At 53.6% G+C, this 20,340-nt stretch overlaps 2 protein-coding genes across 8 annotated transcripts in view; one reads left to right on the forward strand and one right to left on the reverse strand.

Moving 5' to 3' along the window:
• Positions 1-8,504, forward strand: part of NEURL1 (neuralized E3 ubiquitin protein ligase 1) — a 73,273-nt gene extending 64,769 nt beyond the window's left edge. For all 5 annotated transcript variants that reach the window (XM_061162538.1, XM_061162540.1, XM_061162541.1 and 2 more), the window contains exons 4-6: positions 2,344-3,033; positions 5,496-5,642; positions 6,151-8,504. In XM_061162538.1, the coding sequence (XP_061018521.1) occupies positions 2,344-3,033; positions 5,496-5,642; positions 6,151-6,389 (1,076 nt within the window). In that variant the 3' untranslated portion in view covers positions 6,390-8,504. The remainder of the gene's footprint in view (positions 1-2,343; positions 3,034-5,495; positions 5,643-6,150) is intronic.
• Positions 8,505-9,615: 1,111 nt separating this feature from the next.
• Positions 9,616-20,340, reverse strand: part of SH3PXD2A (SH3 and PX domains 2A) — a 246,120-nt gene continuing 235,395 nt past the window's right edge. For all 3 annotated transcript variants that reach the window (XM_061162537.1, XM_061162532.1, XM_061162536.1), the window contains one exon: positions 9,616-19,071. In XM_061162537.1, the coding sequence (XP_061018520.1) occupies positions 17,098-19,071 (1,974 nt within the window). In that variant the 3' untranslated portion in view covers positions 9,616-17,097. The remainder of the gene's footprint in view (positions 19,072-20,340) is intronic.

The following is a 20,340-nucleotide window of genomic DNA, read 5'->3' on the forward strand; positions in this document are numbered from 1 at the left end:
TGGGAGTGGGCATATTCAAGCAGAAGAGGACTCCTGTGGGGGCAGAGAGCAGGAGAGCATACATCCAGCTCCATTCAGGAGTCTGTTTAAGGGTCTGCCCAGCTCCATGGGCCCTGGCCTGATTGTCTTGAATGTGTGGGGTGGCATGGGAGAGAGCAGCGTGGGGTGTGTATATGTGTGGCCCCCATGACAGCCTTGTTCATGTAAACCCTGGCTGGGCATCTCTGAGCCACTTCTTTCCTCCTTACCCTGCTTCTCCATCCCTTCTCCTCTCTGTCCCCAACCCTCTGTAGTCCCCAAGGGCCAGTGCCTGGAATCCTTGAGGGGTTAGGGGAGCAGGGCTGTTCCCTGGGGTCCAGGCCGGCCCACAGCCCCCTCAGCCCCCTGCTATTGTCTCCCATGTCTTGCCCTCCTCGCCTCTGCCTCTCCACAGCCCCCCAGCCTCACTGCACCATTGCTGTCACAGAGTCAATTCCCTGGAATAATCACATTTTCCGGTTGGCTCCCTCCTCCTTGCCAAACATGATGCTGGGAAATCCTGACCAGCCAGGCCTCGAGAGGCTTCTCCAGAGAAGCAGGAGACTGGTGGGGAGGGCCCAGCACCCTCTCCTTGCGGGGGTCCAAACAACACTGTTCCTGGATGGGGCAGAGGAGCTGGGGGAGAGCAAAGATAGGGAGGCATTAGAGAGCATCTCTAGATTCAGCTGGAGCTGAATTCTGGCTTCGCTACCCCTACCAGTCTGTTCCTCCAAGCTTTGTTCCCACGCTGAGCATCCCCGCCATCCTTACTCAGTTCCTGGAGAGAAAGCACAGATTCTCCCTCAGGGAGGCTCAGAGAAAAGCCTCCTGAGAAGGGATTTGTCCCTGGTAAGGCCAGCAGTGGCCCCAGCCAAATTTGGGGCTTCCCACGAAAAGGATCCAGTAAACCTATATGGCTTGAAAGTGGAGGGTGTGGGATAAGGAGTTGGGCAGATCACGCTTTAACCCTGGATCTGCAGCTTGGTTGTCACAGAACATATCTGAGCTTTATCCGTACAGTGGGAACACCTCTGTGGGATGCTTTAAGGAGGAAATGCAGCAGTAATTCATTGCGCCTGATGACTTTTATTACAAATTATAGGACTCCATAAAGCAGACTTAGCCAGCCATTAAGAAATTATGGTCTCAGAAACATGGTTATTGGTGTAAAAGGGTATACAGGACATGGTAAATAGAAAAACTAGTTTTGCAAAGGAAATTTTTATAACAGAGTTCTTCACCTGGAGTCCATGGCCATGGATGCTCTGAAATTATCCACAGAATTTAGGAAGAATGTGCATTTTCCTGAGAAGATAGGTACAAGTTACATTTTCAAAGAGATTTGTTACCTGTAAAAGTTAATAGTTTAAAACTACTGGCGTTTATACAGTATGATTCAATTTTTGTATTAAAAAGAGAACTAAAATATATTCAAAAAAGGCTAGAAATTCACTCATCTAAATATTAATAGTATTTTCCTCTGTATTACGTGTATGAATAAAAAGAGAAAGGGTTTGATTTCCAGTTGTCGGTTTTGAAAGGAGAGCTTGGAAAAATTCACTTAGCTTCTCCATCTCAATGTCCTTCGGTAGAAATAACATCAAAAGCTAATTTTTGAGATAAGATGAGACAATTTATGCAGAGAGGTATTCTAGAGGGGAGGGTTCCCTCTGGGCTCCCAGAGGCATAGAATATCAACATGCATTCAGCAAGTGTTTACTGCTGCCTTCTAAGTGCTGGGTGCTATCCTGGCTGCTAGGATAAATAGCGAGGGCCCAGGAGTTAATTTTTTTAAATCCGACTTTTATAAGTGTATCATTTAGAAGTAATCATGTTTTTAGTTTTGGTGTCTTTCCTGCCTGACGATCCTTTGCTTAAACAAATACGTAGTCTGAGGTCCTGCAGAATGTGTGATGTTCTTGTTCAGTGGCTAAGTCGTGTCAGACTCTTTTGAGACCACCGCGCCCCCCCCCCCCGCCCCCCTCCCCGCGCCTCCATGAACTGTAGCCCGCCAGGTTCCTCTTCCATGGGGATTCTCCAGGCAAGAATTCTGGAGTGGGTTGCCATTTCCTTCCCCAGGGTATCTTTCCGTTCCAGGGATCCGACCCAGGGATCCAACCTGTGTCTTGTGCATTGGCAGGCGGATTCTTGACCACTGAGCTACCAGGGAAGCCCCTGTAAAATGTCCGAGCATTTTCTTTGCCGTTAGAAACTAGATGCGTCTTACTAGTGCCGGCTTTAAAGACTAGTGGGGGGAAACTCGCAGGCGCTGGGACCCAGGGCTGTGGCCCGCCTGACGGTCGCCCTGTCTCCCTACCCCCGCAGACAGCGAGCTGGTGCTCCCAGACTGCCTGCGCCCGCGCTCCTTCACCGCCCTCCGGCGGCCGTCTCTGAGGCGCGAGGCCGACGAAGCACGCCTCTCCGTGAGCTTGTGTGACCTCAACGTGCCGGGCTCTGACGGCGACGAGGGCACGCCAGCTGCCGGCTGCCCCATCCCGCAGAACTCGCTCAACTCGCAGCACAGCCGCGCGCTGCCCCCGCAGCTCGACGGCGACCTGCGCTTCCACGCGCTGCGCGCCGGCGCGCACGTCCGCATCCTGGACGAGCAGACGGTGGCGCGAATGGAGCATGGGCGCGACGAGCGCGCACTCGTCTTCACCAGCCGCCCTGTGCGTGTGGCTGAGACTATCTTCGTCAAGGTCACGCGCGCGAGCGGCGCGCGGCCCGGCGCGCTGTCCTTAGGTGTCACTACGTGCGACCCCGGCACGCTGAGGCCGGCCGACCTGCCCTTCAGCCCCGAGGCCCTGGTGGACCGCAAGGAGTTCTGGGCCGTGTGCCGCGTGCCCGGGCCCCTGCACAGCGGCGACATCCTCGGCCTTGTGGTCAACGCTGACGGCGAGCTGCACCTCAGCCACAACGGCGCCGCGGCGGGCATGCAGCTGTGTGTGGACGCCTCACAGCCGCTCTGGATGCTCTTCGGCCTGCACGGGTCCATCACACAGATCCGCATCCTTGGTGAGTGCCCCCGGCCGCGTGCCCGCCTTCCTCTAGGTGCATCCTGAAGCTGGCGCCTCCAAGGCCTAGCATCTTGTCTTCCCTGGAGGCAGGGTCTGTCTGGGTAGAGGGGAACAGCGCCCACCCTGCCCCTTATGGGTTCTAGTCAGAGTCACTGTTTTGTCTAGTCCATGGAACTCAATTTGTCTAGTCCATGGTTCTCAGGTCTCACCAGATAAACCCTGGGGAGGGGGAGGAAAGCAGGAACACTGAGTTTCACGCTCAGAATCCCAGTCACCCACATTCCCACGTACATAAACAACCCTCATACACATTGCCCAGTGGTCATTTAAAAATGGGGAAAAAAATTTGTTTCCACCAGCAGTGAACTTTTTGAGGTTCAGTTTCCATTTATCGAAAAATGGGAATGAAGGCCTCTACCTCTAAGGATATGGTTGTGTGTCTAAATAAGATAAAGAGGGTGGTATGTCAGCAGTCAGGTATCTCTGCAGAGCAGTGCCTGTATTGGAGGATTTTGGAGAATCCCTGGGCCTTGGAGGAAATGGGGTTGCAGATGTCTGGGCCTTCCTGGCTTTGAATGGGCAGAGTCTGCATGGGCTGTGTGATGTGGGTTTGGACAAGCCGTATCGCAGAGCGCTCTGCAGGGTGCTGTGCTCAGCCCCTCAGTTGTGTCAGATTCTTAAATCCCACCTCCAGAAATTGTGATTCTGTAGATTTCAAATTAGGTCCTGGGCATCTGAAGTGTTTCTTCCTTAGCAAATTTGGTTAGACAAGTTTGGAGACCCCTGAGCCTCACAGCTCCCAACCTAGACCTCACCCCAGGACACTTCATAGACATGATAATGTGTGTATGTGAGCGTGAGTAACACTGTAAGATTGGCATACTGTGTCTAGGCACATGTGAGCAAATGTATGTGTATTTGTGTATGCAATGCTATTGGTACTTGTGAGAGTGTATGAGAGTTTTGTGAAATTGCGTAGAATCAGTGGAGACTTCCTCCTCTGGAAAAAGACCAAGTGAAGATGAAGTGTAAAATAAATTGAAAAAAGAATGAAAAGAAATGGGACTAGGGTGCTAAGAAATTAGGATTGAGGGAAGATAAGTCAGGGAAGAGTGAAAAGAAATCAGGCGAAATAAAAAGACATCAGAAAGGAAAGAAATTGGCTTAAAAATTCAAGGTGGAATAAAAAGAAACCAGACAAGGGTGCAGAAAAAAAAAATCAGGCTGAGGTACAAAGATATTTGGCTACAGTCACCAGGAGACACTGCTCCTCAGATAAAGGATATTACATAAGGGCAAGGTAGTCTCTTGCATCAGCACCATCTAATAATAGTTAAGTAGCTTTCCAGTGAAGCTTCTGTTGCTCAAAGAGGCTTACTAGACTAGAGCAAAGGAGAAGCTTAAAAAACAAACAAAACCCCCAGGACTTAAATATCCCGAGAGGGAAGTAGGCCAAGGTGGGCGTTGAAGATTAATCATTCAGAATTTAATATATGCTAAACAGCGTGCTCCTGAGCTGTTTGGAGAATTGGACATCTTGACTAGCAAAGTGGTGACAGAGGATCCTGACTCTAAAGGAAAAACAAATCAGTAATAATGTATGGAAGGATGATTATTTACTTCATAGAAGAATGCTTTGGTTTGTTGAAGGCCTAAGTGAACTAAGAATGAAAAGATATTTCCTTCACTCTAAAATTACAGCCAATTTCATGTTTCATGGTGAAACATTAGAAACATTATCATTAAAGTCAAGAAAGTGATGGAGATGCTGTATAGTATCATTCTGAAAATACTAACCAGTGCAATAAAGCAAGAAAAGCAAATAGGAGGTATAAATTTCTGAAAGAAGGAGATGATAGTTCACTTAAAATGTGTTAACGCTACTAAGAGAAATCCTGTGGACAGCTAATAAATATTCTTAGAAACAGTGACTGTTAAATGAATTAGATTGAATAACTAAATTAGACTGAATAACTAGTAATAAAAAATATCTCATTGAGCACTTACTTGTGTGTAGGGCATTATGTTAGGGCCTGTGGGAAAGTCACAGGTGAGTCAGGCTTTCTGCTCTCAGGAAGCTCAGGGTTTAAATAGGGAAACATTACAAAGTTACATTCCTGGGCAAAGAACAAAATAATTTCCCAGGCTCTGTGATTGCTTATTTCCATGCATGGTGTGTATGACTGGTCAGTGCTAGATAGAGATATGTGGTGGTGGGGTGGGGGGAATCAAGGCTGGCTGGAGGAGGGGATTGAGGAGAGCCCCAAGAGACTCCCTGGACAGTTAGCTCTTTAGGGGAAAGGCTCAGTCAGTCTCTGAGCCTAGTGGCTGGGCTGTGTGGTCAGGCTGCACCACCCTTTTCTCTTCTGGGAACCTAATGGAGGATGGAAACTCGAGCTTTCTCCCAGTGGGCCTCTGAGTGTCTATGTCCCACCTTCCTCCTTCCCTCCCTTTCTGCAGGCTCCACCATCCTGGCAGAGCGGGGCATCCCATCGCTCCCCTGCTCCCCCGCCTCCACACCAACCTCCCCCAGCACCCTGGGCATCCGCCTCTCTGACCCCTCACTCGGCACCTGCAGCTCTGGCCCTCTGGGGAGCTCTGCTGGAGGTAAGTAGGCTGGCCCCTTTGATTCCATGTGGCAGCCCTTCCACTCTGAGGGACCTGCCCTCCAGCCTGGCTGAGGCAGGTCTGCAGACCGGGCCCCGGAGGAGCTGGAGATGGGCGCAGTGAACCCAGGTTGAGTGGTGATTCCTGGGCTGTGTCCTGTCCTGTCTCTGAGCTGGGTGGCTTTCTCCAGAGGACTTCTTGAGCACAAAGACCACCAGAGGGTAGCTCAGCAGGGGCCTCCCCCAGGGCGCTTTGGGCCGCATCCTTCCTCCATCCTTCCTGCCTCTTCTCGTTGCTTCACGGACTGCCCGGCCCTGGGTCTGGGCATGGAGGGGCCGGAAGTGAAGCTGTCCAGAGTGCATCCTCTTTCCTCTTGTGCCCAGGAGGTGGGTGGTTGGGTAGACAGGCTGATCCCGATCCATGGAGGAAGAGAGGCCGGGGCTTTCTTCATGAACCTGGGACTGACCACATTCATGTCTCCCCCTCACTGCTGTCCCTGTGTCCCCAGGGACAGCCCCCAACTCACCAGTGAGTCTGCCCGAATCACCAGTGACCCCAGGCGGGGGCCCGTGGAGCGATGAGTGCACCATTTGCTATGAGCACGCGGTGGACACGGTCATCTACACGTGTGGCCATATGTGCCTCTGCTATGCCTGTGGCCTGCGCCTCAAGAAGGCTCTGCACGCCTGCTGCCCCATCTGCCGCCGGCCCATCAAGGACATCATCAAGACCTACCGCAGCTCCTAGCCATCTCGGACCCACCTGCTCCCCAGCTTCCTCTGACTCCAGCCCGGCTCCAGCTGAGGCGCAAGTCAACAGGGCCCCTTCTCTTCATTTTGGAAATTCTTTCCCCTTCTCATTAAACTTGGGAAACAGCCCCTGAGGTCTGGAGAGGAAGGGGTGTCAGGCTGGGAGGTGGGGGCAGAAGCAAGTTGCTGCTCTTCCCTGCAGGCCGAGGGGCTAAAGCTGTGGGGGGGTGGGTGGTGGTGATCTCAGCCTGTCCTGGTCCTTTCCTGCCTGGGGTGGATTCCCAGGAGGTCTCTTTAGCCTGTGTGGCACCTTTGTGAACATTAGAAAGTGCATCCCTTCCTCTGGGCAGATGCGGCCCTGAGCCCAGACATGTGGCTTGGCTAGTGGAGTGTGCACTGGGACTTCAGCCTGTTTTCTCCTTTAGCCAGCTGCCCTTGAGCAGTGCACAACCTGTACAACGGCAGCCCTGGGCAGGCAGTTCCTGGGCTGCTGCCTTACTCTCTGACCTTCCCTCACTGTCTCCTTCCTTCTTTCCCTGCCCCTTGGGCCTGGCAGCCAAGGGTAAGACGGCCAGTGGATCCCTGTCATCGCAGGAGGGCTGCCCCTCTGTGCTGTGCCTGTCTCCCACTCACCCTGGATGGGTGGACAGACAGGCTTCAGAAGCCTCTGGGCTCTGGGTTGCTGGCCTCCTGGCCTGATTGAGACGTGGAGGGCCTCTTCCTGGTCATGGCCTGTTTGCCTCAGTGGGCTGAGGGATGCTCTTGCCTGGAGGCAGCCCCTTGGCGTGGGCTGTAGAGCAGGGTAGGTCTTCTGTCAGGCTAGCATCCCCAGGAGAGGCCAGGATCCTGGGTTGGGAGTAGAGGACTTCCTGGAGTAAGAATGGCTCCCCCCCCCCCATACTTTTATTTATTTATTTATTGGGTGTGTAGGGGTTAGTTTGGGTGGGGGGAGTGAATTCCCACCCCCAAGACCCCTATAAATGCTGCCCTAGTAGGTGGAGTGCCTGGTTGGAGGGGCCAGCAGAGGTTGTCATCACTTAAACTCTTCCCTAAACTCCAGCCCACAAGTCTATAGCCAGCTCTGCTTACCGTGAAATAGAACTCCATAAAAAGGGGCCGAGTTGGGATGTCTTTTGGCAACTTGTGTCCACTTTCTAGAGAGGGCAGCAGGGCCTCTGCAGTGCCCGGGGACTAGTGGATCACCCGGAGCCACAGAATGCCCTTCTTGGGCTGGAGCATGGGTATCGTAACTGGCTCATACACATCAGGAGGCCCGAGTTCCCCACTCTGTAAGGACATGAAAAGGTCTGGGCAGGCTGGGGGAGGGAAGGCCAGCTGGTCTTGTCATTGTAGGCGCTCTGTCCCCCAGGAGAGAGAAGGGGGTGGGTCCCAGCACCTCTAGGTTCTTGATCCTGATTTTGGAGTGAGGGAGGACCCCCAGCTGCCCTTCGGTTATAGTCATCTCAGCCCTGCACGCCTGTCCTGGTAGGCCATGGGCTGGGGCCAGCTCTCAGAGTCCTTGGCCAAGTCTCCCCGAGCCTCCAGCCCTCTGTCCCCTCCGAAGGCTTTTTTACGCCCATTGGAGACTGCTTTGTTACATGGCCTGTAGAGCATGGGATTCTAGACCTGGCCACTGACCAGTTGTGTGGCCCTGGCCAGGTCACAGTCGCTCTGAGCCTCAGCTGCCACCTCTGTAAAATGATTGTTGGGGGTGTGGGAAGACTTTTTTTGTGACTCTTGGGAGGTTCTTTGGTGCTATGGGGTGGTGTGGTGGGAAGCACAGGGAGGGGGGTCACTTTGCCAGGCTGGCCCTATCTGTACCTGCCTTGCAGGGCACCTTTGGGAAGTCACCATTCTGCCATGGGTCTCTACTTCCCACTAACCCCGTAGACCTCTTCTGTGGAAGTGGCGTGAGATGGGGCTGGTGGTGGCCCCAAGCAGTCAGGGCGCCCATCCCAGAGGCAAGGGAAGTTCATAAGTGCAGGGGCTGTGTGGCCTGAGGGTCAGGGAGAAGAAGCCATCCATCCCATTGTCTCTGTTAGTGTGAGGGTAGCCGCTGCCTCCTTTGTGAACTTGGATCACCGTGATTGTGAATAAAGGTGATTTCGTACCAGCCTGAGGGCTGTGCCGTGCAGTATGGAGGGCTGGGCAGGGAGGAAGGGCGGGCCAGTGTGTGTGTGGCGGGGTGGTGGTGATGGTGATGGAGGTGTGGAGGAAGAGGGCCCGGTGTCCTGGTACAAGGGGAGACAGCAGGGGAGGGGGAGGTGGCTGGAGCATGGCCTGGGGCTTGTACAGCAGAGGCCAGAATGCCAGGTGAGCCTCGTTGTAAGCCGAAAGGGAGAAGCCACTGCCCTTCCGTGACTGCAGGTCTCTGGATCTGTCAAGAGCAGGAGCCACAGAAGTCCATGAAGCGCTCCTGAAGGCTGAGCCGGAGCTGAACCTGTGTGCAACCTTCGTGGAGTGGTGGCGCCACCTAGGGGCTAAAGGGAGGATGGCAGGGGCTGTGCTGAGCTCCCAAGAACTGGGTCTGCCCATCCCTCACCCCAAGCCCAGACCTCTTGCCTCTGGCTCAGCTCAGCTGCGCTCCCACTGGTGGGTGCAGAGGCTTATGCCAAATGGGTGGCACAGCTAGTTAGAAAGGGAGGCCTCTGGCTAGGGACCTTTGGAAAAACTTCCTAAGTGGGCTGAGTACATTTAGGTGGCCTATGAAAACTGGAGTGCCAGAGGGGGTCCAGGCACGATGTGGGGACCGAGCTCATCTGGCAGCCTGAGCCTCCGAGGGGCACGGGATGCTTGCCTTCCTGCCCTCTCTCCTGGGAGGATGCTCTGGCTGGGCAGCCTCTGCCTGGCCTTGAATGGCCATGGGCTACTTCCTACACCAGGACTGCTCAGCCCTGCTTACTGTAGTCCAGCAAAAGTAGGGGAGGGTCAGGGGCTCCAAGCAGAGGAGCTGTGGAGGCCCACTGGCTGTGGTCTTGGTGGCCCCAAGGTCTGTATCTCTAAAAGCCTGGGCCACTGGCCAGAAAGCTTTCCAAAGGTGGGGAAAGGGGTGGGGAGCTTGAGCACGCTTCTCACCAGCAAGGGTGGGAGCTTACATGTTTCCCCCTACCCTTCCAGTGTCCTCAGAGGGCCCAAACCCTGAAGTTCGTGCCTCATTTGGGCGTAATGTGACTTTTGCCACTCAGCTGGATGTGTTTCCTGGTGGCAGGGAGAATCAGGAGTGATTCTGTTCAGTTAAAAAGGCAAAAACTTTATTTAGTTTTGGGGGAAATACAAGATGCATGTAAACATAAAATACAAAACAAAACAACCCAAATCTTACAACAGTCTAGAAGCATGCCAAGACAGAATATTTTCTGCAGACCAAAGAGTCCCGTCAAAATGATAAAGGACACCTGGAAAGTGGCAGGTCAAGGGGCTGGGTCCCTTCCCCAAGGACACTGCATTTTTGTGATGAGAACAACTGAAAAAAAAAAAACCCACTATTAAAAATATTAGAAACATGGAGACAGTTTAGCACCACCATTGAGCTTGGAAATTTTTTAGCACTCAAACTGCACTGAATTCAATGTCCTTTTCTTCAATTTCTCTGCTGAGGGGAGAAAGGGGAATGACCTCCTTCAGCCCCACAGGTCCCACTAGGAGCTGGGAGGGGTTGTGTGGACACTGTGAGGAATGCCCCAAAGACATCCAGCTAGCTCACATGCAACCATGCAGTCCACAAACCCATGCTTCACAAACCTGCCACTCACACCTGCCTTGTTCAGAAGTCACCTTCCTGCAGATTTCCTGTAAACTGACAGTGAAACCCTTTTCCCATCCTGTGTCCTGGATGTAGAGAAAACCTGTTACAGAGACAAGTTGCAGACCCAAGAATGGAGGCTCTGTTTACCTTTCTCTGAAATGCTCAAGAGCAGTATGCCTTGCTCACAGGCCACTAACATGATGACTGCATTGCACCCTGTCTTCTGAGTCACACCAGTGAGGCAGGCTCAGCAAACTGAAACACCATAGACATTGTTAGAGATACTCAAGAATTAACTGGTGTCAACAGAAGAGCAAATGAGGTTGCCTTCCTCCCAGATAATGCTGGATGATGTCTGGACCCCAAAATTTCAGTCTGGGGATGGTGAACCATTCTGGTTACTGGTCTCTGGTTCAAGTAATTTGAGAGGCCAGTTCTGAATTGGACAGAGAGAGGTGGGCAAAACCAGCCTGGAAACTAAGAGATGGAGGAATGTTCTCCAAATTCAAAGATTGGTTTGTTGCTGGCAACTTTGGCTTTCTACTAAGTAAATCAGTTACCGTTAAGAACATGCTTGTGGCAACCCAGCTTGTGGTCCAGCAACTAGCAGTTTCCTCTGGTCAGCTTCTTCTACAGCCAAATCTTGAGGCTTTCCCAGCCTATTCTGGCTGGGCCCTTGGGTGTTGAATCACTAAGTTTCCTCCCTACTGGCTTGCTTCTTTCTGAAACACTCCAAATTCACTTCTTCCTTCTTTCTAATAAAGACAAAACTCCAGACTCCAAATCCTGACTCAACCTCCTCACGCTTTTCCCTTTCTGCTTAGCAGACATCCTCTTCTGGGAGTCGCCTTCCCGGGGAAGGGACGGAAAACTCCAGCCACCCCAGTCTCTCACACATTCATCTCGCCAACGTGCCTCTCACTCACTTCCAACGTGCTCGATCCATACTTCTGCTTTAAAACGATAATTCTTCCTTTCTCTTTCTTGCCTCCTGAGGTCCAGCCCATTAGCCAGGATGGAAATGGGAGCAAAGGGGGGACCTTCATCGCAGGGACCTATTCTCTAAGGCCACTAAGTTCTGGGACGGAAGAGGAAGCTGATTGTCAAGTGCAAACTCAAGATTAGAAAGATAGGATTGGGGGGGTGGGGGGGTGGGAATCGCATGGTAAAACCAACTTTACATGCAGGTTAGGGTCAAGGCCCAGGAAGGCAAAGCCCTCCACCCAGTCTGTAAGCACCAACATACGTGCCCAACTTCTGGCCTGAGGACCCAGCTGCACAGGACAAAACGGGGAGGGACTCTGCCATCAGTGGGGCTGTGCTTCCCGAAATGAAGCTATAGGTCATGACCCTGTTCTGTCACTGGCTGTGACCACATAACTGGAGAACCAGAGGCCACCCCAGCCAGAGATCATGATTTAGGCAAGAAGCTCAGTGATGTCAAGGGGGAACCCTCCACATGACCCCATGAAGTGTTCAGTTGGGGCTGGCGGTCTAGATCAGGGCGTGATGTGCCCACACAGGCAGGTGACCTAATTCTCACCCCGACCAGCCTGACCCACCCTCAGCCACACGAGAACTGAGGGCAAGCAGCTCTCACGACACGGGGGTTCCCACAGTGGTGACACACACAGCAGAGGCTGGGAGGCAGTCTGCTAGACACGTGTTTGCAGGTGGTGGCCCTGTCTGAACTCCTCAGCACTTCCACACCCAGCAGTGCCTCCTTTCCACATCTTCATTTTGGAGCCCGGGACAATGGCCTAGGCTGCTTCTGCTAGATCTGTTAATGCCAGTGTGAAGTTTCCAACTAAATACTTAATAAAATAATTACAAAAAAAAAAAAAAAAAAAAGACACATTGCACTCTCCAGCCGGAATTATGCATGTGAATAACACACACACTTGCTGCCAGAAGCTGTGAGTCCCGTGGGGCCTGCCCAATGCCAAGGACTTGTTCAATGGAGACAGCTTGCCCAGTATCTCTTTCCTCTAACCCCATGTTATTTAGTTCAAGTGGGAAATGACCAACACTCACACATATGCACTCTCATGCGTGCACACACACACACACACACACACACCACATACACAATGCACTTACTCAACAACACACAGCCCTCAAAAAAGTGAGGGAATCTTAATTCTTTAGCAATGTGGATGATTCTCTTTCCAGAGAGCACTGCAATTGAGCGTCTCGAAAACTGGACCTATAGACGTATCCACTCTAAGGAGACACACCCACCCATGGGGGCACAGTCCCACTCTGGGCACCAGATCCATATTTGTACAGAAATTCATCAAATGGGTTGGAGCAGCAAGTGTACAGTACTGGAGGGGGAAGGGATTAGCCAGCGAGGTTGCACCTGTCACCCTGAGGGGCAGAGCTCCCAGGGCTTGGACCCAGAGACTTCCCATCTTGCCCTCTCTACCGGCACCCGGGTAGGAGGTGGCAGCTTGGTACCTGTTGAGGGAAGTTCTGTCCTCAGGGACCTCGGCAGGCTTCTCCAACACGTTTTTTTGAGATCTTCCGGGGACTGTTGGGGTGTTGAGCAGAGGCAGGATCATGCCTCGCTCGGGCTGAAGTCATTGAGATGAATGGGTGGCCCCGGCTCAGCGCCAGGCCCAGCTGCAGGCTTGTGGGAACTGGTGTCACTGGAGGAGGCTGGGCTCAAGGCACCCACATACCCCCCTGAAGGATTTGGTTACATTGAGGGTTCCTGCTCATAAACTGAACTTGAGGTTACATAGTTTTAGAAAGACTCAAACATACATCAAAAGGATCATGGCCCAAACATCAAGAGATTGGGGTGAGAGAGGGCTGCTGAGGGTGATTTTTAGGACAGGTCTTTCTGAGCAGCTGGCTGAAAAAGAACGGAAATGAAAACAAGGAGCGGTTTCTGGAGGTCCTTGCTGTGTGCCAAGGGCTGGGGCCCTGGGAGGCTGAGCGCCCCATGCCACTTCCCTGAATCCCTTTCTTCTGGGTGGACAACACCCAGCAGAAGGGGCTGCCCTCTGGCAGAGACCCCTGCCATCTTGCCAGGGAAGGGGGAGGGGGAGGAGGGATAAAAAAATGCCAATACCCAGGTCACCTGTCGGCTCCACTGCTGACTCCTTCCAAGAGCCCCACCTCCCCCAGCAACACATGGGGCTGCTGGCCCTCCCCGCCACTGTCCTACAAGCCTGGCATCCCTCTTGATAATATTGCACTTTTCCTGTCTCTCAGATTGTTTTCATTTTCGATTGAGAATGCAAAGTATTTGGAGGGGGAGGGGAAGTGAGTAACCTTATAGAAATTATATATTAGTTAAATACAAAAAACAGGAAAAGTAGGGGTTACTTTTTTTTTTTCCCTTAAAAACAAAACAAAAAACTACCAAACCAAGGTCTAAACTTAAATAGTTCTACATCTATTCTGCAAATACTAGTAATATGAAAATAATGCTTGACCGAAATTCCCTTGTCTTTTTTTTTTTGTTTGTTTTTTTCCCTTAGATGATAAAAGTAGTAACATGCCTTGCTGAGGAAAGCAATAGATATAAATGCCTGTAAAATATGCTGCTCTAACATCTGAAAGTGATTAAAACGATTCTATATAATGCCTTCGTCAAGATGGAGAACAGTGGAGGAAGAACGAGGGGCCTATGGGGCCAGGCTTGGGGGTGGAGGGGGCCGAGGGCTGGCGAGGGGACCCGGTCAGAGCTGGCACACCTGCAGTTCAGGTTGCCCCTTTCAGCTCCCTCTTGCTGCCCGTGGGGTCCCTTGGCCTAGTGGGAATAGCATGATGGGTGCCAGAGACCCCAGCCAGGTCCCTGTTACAAAGTGGGAGAGAGATGAAGACATCTTTTTCCCTTGTAATAAAGTCTTTAAACTGAAAGAAAAAAGCACCAAAGGATGCATCTTCAGGCATTATATAAACCTCAATAATGACCTCAGAAGGGCTCATTATGATTAAAGTTGCAGTATACAGCAATACAACATTATTTCACATTTTCAATCACAACTAATGGAAAACTAGGTTTGGACACTGCTGAGATTTTTTTTTTTTTTCCTTTTTTAATCCGATCTGGTTTTCCTCCAGATGGGTCAGAGCCCCAGGCCCCTTCCCTCCTCTACCTGCTGCCAGCAGTACCCTCCAACATCACAAAGCAGCTCAGTAGCTCTAGGGAAATGCCCTCTTGGCCCTGGGCAGGGCTAGGAGTCCAGGGGCGCAAGCCCTGGCATCCCCTGGCCATGACTGAGAGGGACTGGCATGCACCCTTCTTGCTTCAAGTATTAATATTCTCTTTGGGTTTGCAGGGTTTGTGCTGTGCTGTGAGTCGGGGTGATGGCGAGAGGCAAGGGGTGAAGATGGGGCATGGCAATCCCTGTTTGCTGCCCAAATCTACATGCTGTCACTAGGTGGCAGCATTCTCCACTTTTCCTGGATGCCTGAGCAAGCCCCAGCCATCCTTAGGGCTGGATGTCACAATGTAAACATGATGACCACACTATAAACTCTAACGGGGGTGGGAAGGTCTGCCGTTAACTAACTGTGTGATTTGGGGAAAGCTAATTCCTGTCTTTGGGCTGCAGTTAACAGGAGGGTATGGCATGAAGTGATCCTGAAGGTCACTTACAGTGACTCTTATCACCTAAGAGCACTGGAGATTAAGGAGACGGGGTCCTTGGCAGGGCTGGGAGAGCCCCCCAGGGCAGTACAGTGGAAGAGGAAGGGCAGGGAAAGGCAGGCTCTAGGGAGCACTGTGGTCCAGTCCAACTGAGATGCTCTGTGCTTGGCAGATGGTCCTGCACTCCTTCCTTCCTGGCCTGGCTGGCATTGAACTGGCTCAGTGCAGACATTGAGGAGTGAAGCCGCTTGAGCCCTCCCCCTGGAAGATAGCTACGTGGAAGGTCCTTTAACCGGACAGTCACTCTACTTTTAAATTTTATTTTAAATAATCATAAATTACTTTTTTCTTTTAATAAATATGTGCTGCTTAAAAATGAGAAAAGTATATACTGCATCTTTAAGTAATGCACTTTGCTCTCTGGGTTTCTTTCCATTCCACCTTATTAAAGTGCATTAATTAAAAAATAATGAACCACTTCTTTATCATTATTGTTCAAATAAGTCCAAATAATATTAATATAAAGACACTACAATACTACCATTAGTACTGCAATCTAGCAGATAACTCAACATCCTGCTCTATTTAATACTGTCCAGCAGAAGAAAATAACTAATTTTAATTTTAAACAAACAAAAGGAAGCAAAATCTCACCACGGCCCTTTCAACAAAGAACGGGAGCAGTTTGCTAGAGCTGCCAGGCATCAGTGTATGGGGGGGGGGGGGGGTGGGGAGGCTGGGGGCTGAGGGCACGAGGCACAGGTCCCGTGCTGTTTTTTCCAGCAACATACACTGCCTGGGTGGGGAGCAGGGGTGGAGGGAGGGCCTTTGGGAGGGCCTTTCCTCCTCGGTCCAGGATCTGGCAGCTAAATCAGTGGCTGTGAAGCCTGATTTGTCCACAATCAAAGGCACGTGTGGAAATCTACTCCCAGCAAAGAGTGAGTCCTCAGGGAAGCCAGTGTGGCCTCTGAAACAGTTGAGAGGGACTTCACGTTCTCCCTTCTCGCTTCACAGGGGCGCTGCCCCTGGGGAAGCCCGGGTTGGCTCCGGGCCCAGGGATCTTCATCTTCTCGGGCGTTGCTTGCAGGCCACGGGATGGCTGGTGGTGTCTGCCCAGCGGGGTCCCCTCAGCCCAGGGTGGGGCAACCGCGGCTTCTCCACTGCCTACACGTGAGGCTTTGGGCCCTGCCCGGGCTGGAGAATGTATGCTGTTCCTCTCCTGGACGCCATCCTCCTCCCTGGGGAGGGTCCTGCCCTGCCGAGGTGGCGCAAGAACCGAGAGCGCAGCATGTCTGCTTTGCCACGTCCGGGGCTGGGGCTTCTCCCACCTGAAATCCCTCTGGCCAGCGCCGGTGCTGTCCACACAGTGGAAACCAAATGAAGCGACTTCGGCTTGTGGAGAGGAAGAATGCAAAACACAAACCCAACCAACCTCCCCACAAGAGTACGACAGAAATGCCACCTTCTCCCCATCCCATCCCGTGAGGCTAACTGCCCTTGGGCCCCCAAACAACCCCTAAAATAAGACCAAAAACCCAAGGCCTGACACAGAAGCCCCAAAGCAATATGCCTCTCCCAAAACATGCAAAGGAACTGCCCACCCAGAAAAACCCAAAAGAAAGTCTGTGCAGACTGATGAGACCGACGGCTCCACCCGCCTTCTCTGTAAGCTCTGGAGCTGGTGGTCTTCCACGGCATGCCCTGGGTAGGTGGGCACTCTTCCCAAGGCCAGCGGCAGTGACGGCTAAGAAAGGGGATCCTTGCTGGCACCTGGGCAACTGCCTTTTCTTCCGCATACACAGACGGAGGCCCGGCCCAGGGATAGCCTGAGCTCACAAGAGATGTCTCCAAGCCCCAGGGCCAGTGGTGTCTCCTACCACACCCACCCGTGGCGGGTGGTGGTCCCTGGGAAACCAGGATAATTCACAAATACAGGTTAGGACGATACAAGGGCTACTCCAGAGGCCAAGTTAACAGCCACTGAAACCAGGCTAGGCAGGGGCAGGGCACGTGAGGGAACTACAACCACATCTTTTCCAGATTGGCAGCCAAGGCACAAATTGGGGTTTCCCACACGGCCTGTCCCAAATGGCGCCGAGTCCATCAGCAAAGTCCCCAAGGTGCACACTTGAGGCTCAGCTTTCTCGCCTCTGATCCCAGGCCCAGGGCACCCCTGCCCATTCCCTTTCCCTGCTCAATGTGGGCCCCCACCAGACCCCACCTTCCAGCTGGGGTCTTTGAGGTCACACATTCTGCAGGTTTCTGTTGTCCTCCCCACCCCCTCCCATTTCCCCTTTCCCTTTTGTCTTATTCTCGCTCACCCACACTAAGGCTGGAAGGACCCACGCCCCCCAACTAGTTCTTTTTCTCCAGGTAGTTGGAGGGCACCCAGCCTTTGAAGGGCTTCACCCCGTCCAGGATCTGACAGTACCACCAGCCGTTGGGGTTCCTCTCCAGGACCTCCATGGACACGCCCTCCTGGAAGCCCGCCGTCTCGTCGTCCCCCTCATAGTCTGCGATGGAGACGTACACATCTTTGAGGTTGTTGTGGATGAACTGGGACTTCTCAATGGGCTTGGGGCGCACGGGGGACACGGGGATGCCATTGCGCTGAGTGGGCAGCAGGGGGGGCTCCGAGCCCTGGCTGGCAGCGCGTTCAGCCAAGCGGCCCTTGGCCTCTGCGGCGGCCGAGCGGGCGGCGCTGAAGGAGGAGTTCCGGCGGACGCCTCGGAGGCTGTCGGTGGCCGTGAGCGACTCGTTCCTCCTCAGGGCGCAGGACAGGTTGCTGTCCTTGGGTGGCGGAGACACGAACACCGACTGGGGCCTGACGGCCACCTGCCGCACGCCGTTCCTCATCTTCACCGCCCCGGCGCCCGAGGTCTTGCCGAAGCCCCCGGGCGGCTTGGAGGGGATGGGCGGCGTGGCCCTCTTGCTCTGGTTGACGGTGTTGAGCGCTTGGACGCGCTTCTCGATCTTTTCCAGGCTGTCCGACTTGCCCTCGTTCTGCTTGTTCCTGGGCGCCACTGCGTCTGTCTCTTTGCCAGGCGGGTCAGCTGGCTCGTTCTCGCCGAGCACCAGATAGTGGGAGGGGGCCCAGCCCTCCAGCTCCCCAAACCTCACGTACCACCAGCCGCTTTCCAGCTTTTCAAGCACCTGTACCTCCACGCCCGCGGGGAAGCTGATCTCCGAGTCCTGGACCTTCTGGTAGGCACTGCATGTTGTATAGGAGGTGGCCTGTCCTTCCCGCCCCTTCTTGGTGGGACAGGGCGGCGTGGCGGCAGGGAGGGTGATGAGGTCGGCCGAGCCTCTCCTGGACCCCTCGTTGGGACCCTTGAAGGCCGTCTGGGGCGGCAGCTCGGAATCCTCGCTCTTGGAGCCCTTGAGGCCGCCCCGGAGCTGGCCCGTGGGCCTCAGCTGGCGCCGTAAAGTGCTAATGTCCATCTTCTCTTGACTCTGGGACTCTGCGCGGTTCAGGAACGGCTTGGGCCGAACCGACGGCTTGGCCCGGGCACAAGAGGTCAGCCCAGCCTTTGGGTCGGCATCCTTCTTCGCCCCGACCTTGGGAGTGCCACGGATGCCCGCGTCCGAGGCGGAACGGGGCTTCAGGTCCCCGCTGTTCTTGGATAAGGATGAGGAGGAAGAGGAGGAGGAGGAGGAGCAAGTGGTGTTGATGGTGATGGATGAGGAAAAGGAGGCCGAGGAGTGGTTCTTTCCCAGTTCCGCCTGGGCGTTCTTCTCCGCCTTGAGCTTCAGAAGCGAGGATGATTTGGGGGAGTCCGATCTGGGGGAATTTTTCCTGGCAAGGGACAGCGGGGAGCCCCCCGGGGAGTCGCTGTCTCGGGAGGAGCGTCTGGCTGACAGGCCGTCCTCTACACACGGCCGGAAGCCCTCGTTCTCATAGATGGTCTCCTCCTCCAGGGCCACGTCCTCTGTGGATCCACCCACCTTGAAGCGGGCGCGCTGCAGCGAGGAGGCGGGCGACGGCCTGCGGGGCTGGGTGGGCCGCCGGTCCCCTGAGCCACCGTCCTCTGTGGGCTCTTCGCTCAGCTCCGGCTCTGAGTCGAAGCCAAAGGCAGGGATGTCGTACTCGGGCTCCTCATACTTGAGCCTCAGAGGGGAGTCCTGGCTCTCGCCGGGGCCGGCTGGACCCTCGTCGGCCTCCTTGGGCTTGCTGGGCGGCGCCGGCGGGGGCACCTTGGGCCGCGTCAGAGTGCTCGTGCGGCGGCTCAGGTTGGGCTTCTTGCGCTTATCAATGTAGGACGCGGGGGCCCAGCCCTCCTTCTCACCAATCTGCACGTACCACCAGCCACCCGAGTTCTTGTCGATGACCTGGGGGAAGGGGCAGACAGGCCAGTGAGCTGGGGTACTCGCTGGGGCCCGACTGTGTGCTGGGCTGGGACCTGACACTAGGCTCTAGAGGACAGTATCTCCACTTCCTGGATGAGCTAATATCACCAATTAAGTGGCGCCGGACCCAAAGCAGGAAGTGATGGGGTGGCATTCAAACCCAGGTCTCTGTCATCTCCAGGGTGGGGGACTCCCTCTCTCCAAGGCTCCCTCCCCTGTTCTTCCAAGTCTCCGTCAACACCCTGGTGGAGCTGGCCTCCTGCACAGACCCTCACTCCTCTTCCTGCTGAGCTACTACAGGTGCCCTGTTCTCAGTCCCCACAAAACCCCACCTGCCAGGGACCCATCTGTACAGAAGACTGCCTCTCCACCACTCCCATCCTCCAATCACCCGTGCATTGCTGGCCCTCCCTCAGAGTCCCTGGAAAGGGTCTCTCAGGGCAGAAGAGAACAGGAGGGTGCAGGTGAGCGGAACTCAGAGGTAAAGCTTGAGACCAGATCTCCCTGGTTTCCCCACTGCCCACGGTCATTTCACTCCACTGAAATCCCACCACTGAGGACATCTCTTTGAGTTGGTTTCCCATGGGAAGGCTGGGGCCCTCAGTCATTCCCACGTGAGTATAAACTCACTCAAGAAGCTTGTTTCTAAACTGCTACTTGAGACTGGAGAAAGGCCAGGAGTGTGCTTGCCGGCTGTGCCGAGGGCTTTCCACGTGTGCAGGCTCCGCATTCCAGGATACAGGGGCCAGCTGCACTCATTTTCTACATGGGCATCGAGCATCCCAGGATCTGGGTCGTGGAACCAACCCCCCATGGATCCCGAAGGACAACTGTAATTTTGAACTATGGAACACTCCTGGAGGAAGAGTTCCAGGGAGAAGGAGGAGAGTCCTTTGAAGCCAGCTCTTGGCAAACCCTGCCCTGCCTTGGGTCCTACATTTCATCCCTCACTCTGCCTGCTCCACACTCAAAAGGCCTGCTTGTGTAGATCCTAAGAATGTCAGTTCTCTTACACTATGAACTTTGTAGGCTCTTCTGGAAGCATAGGCACCACTTGAGAGGATGATTTCTCTTGGAAATTTAGTTCTAAGTTCTAGGCATGTGATTTAAAGCATCCACTTTGGGGATATCACCTCCTCAATAGGTAGAGACTGCCCAATTACTCTTCTGATGGTTTTACAGGAAGTACTGGATTTAACTCAATTACTACACAGAGCCACCCAAGAGAAATGACTGAGTCACAGATCTTCT

Source organism: Dama dama, chromosome 15 (assembly GCF_033118175.1).
Source record: "Dama dama isolate Ldn47 chromosome 15, ASM3311817v1, whole genome shotgun sequence".
Taxonomy (NCBI): Eukaryota; Metazoa; Chordata; class Mammalia; order Artiodactyla; family Cervidae; genus Dama; species Dama dama.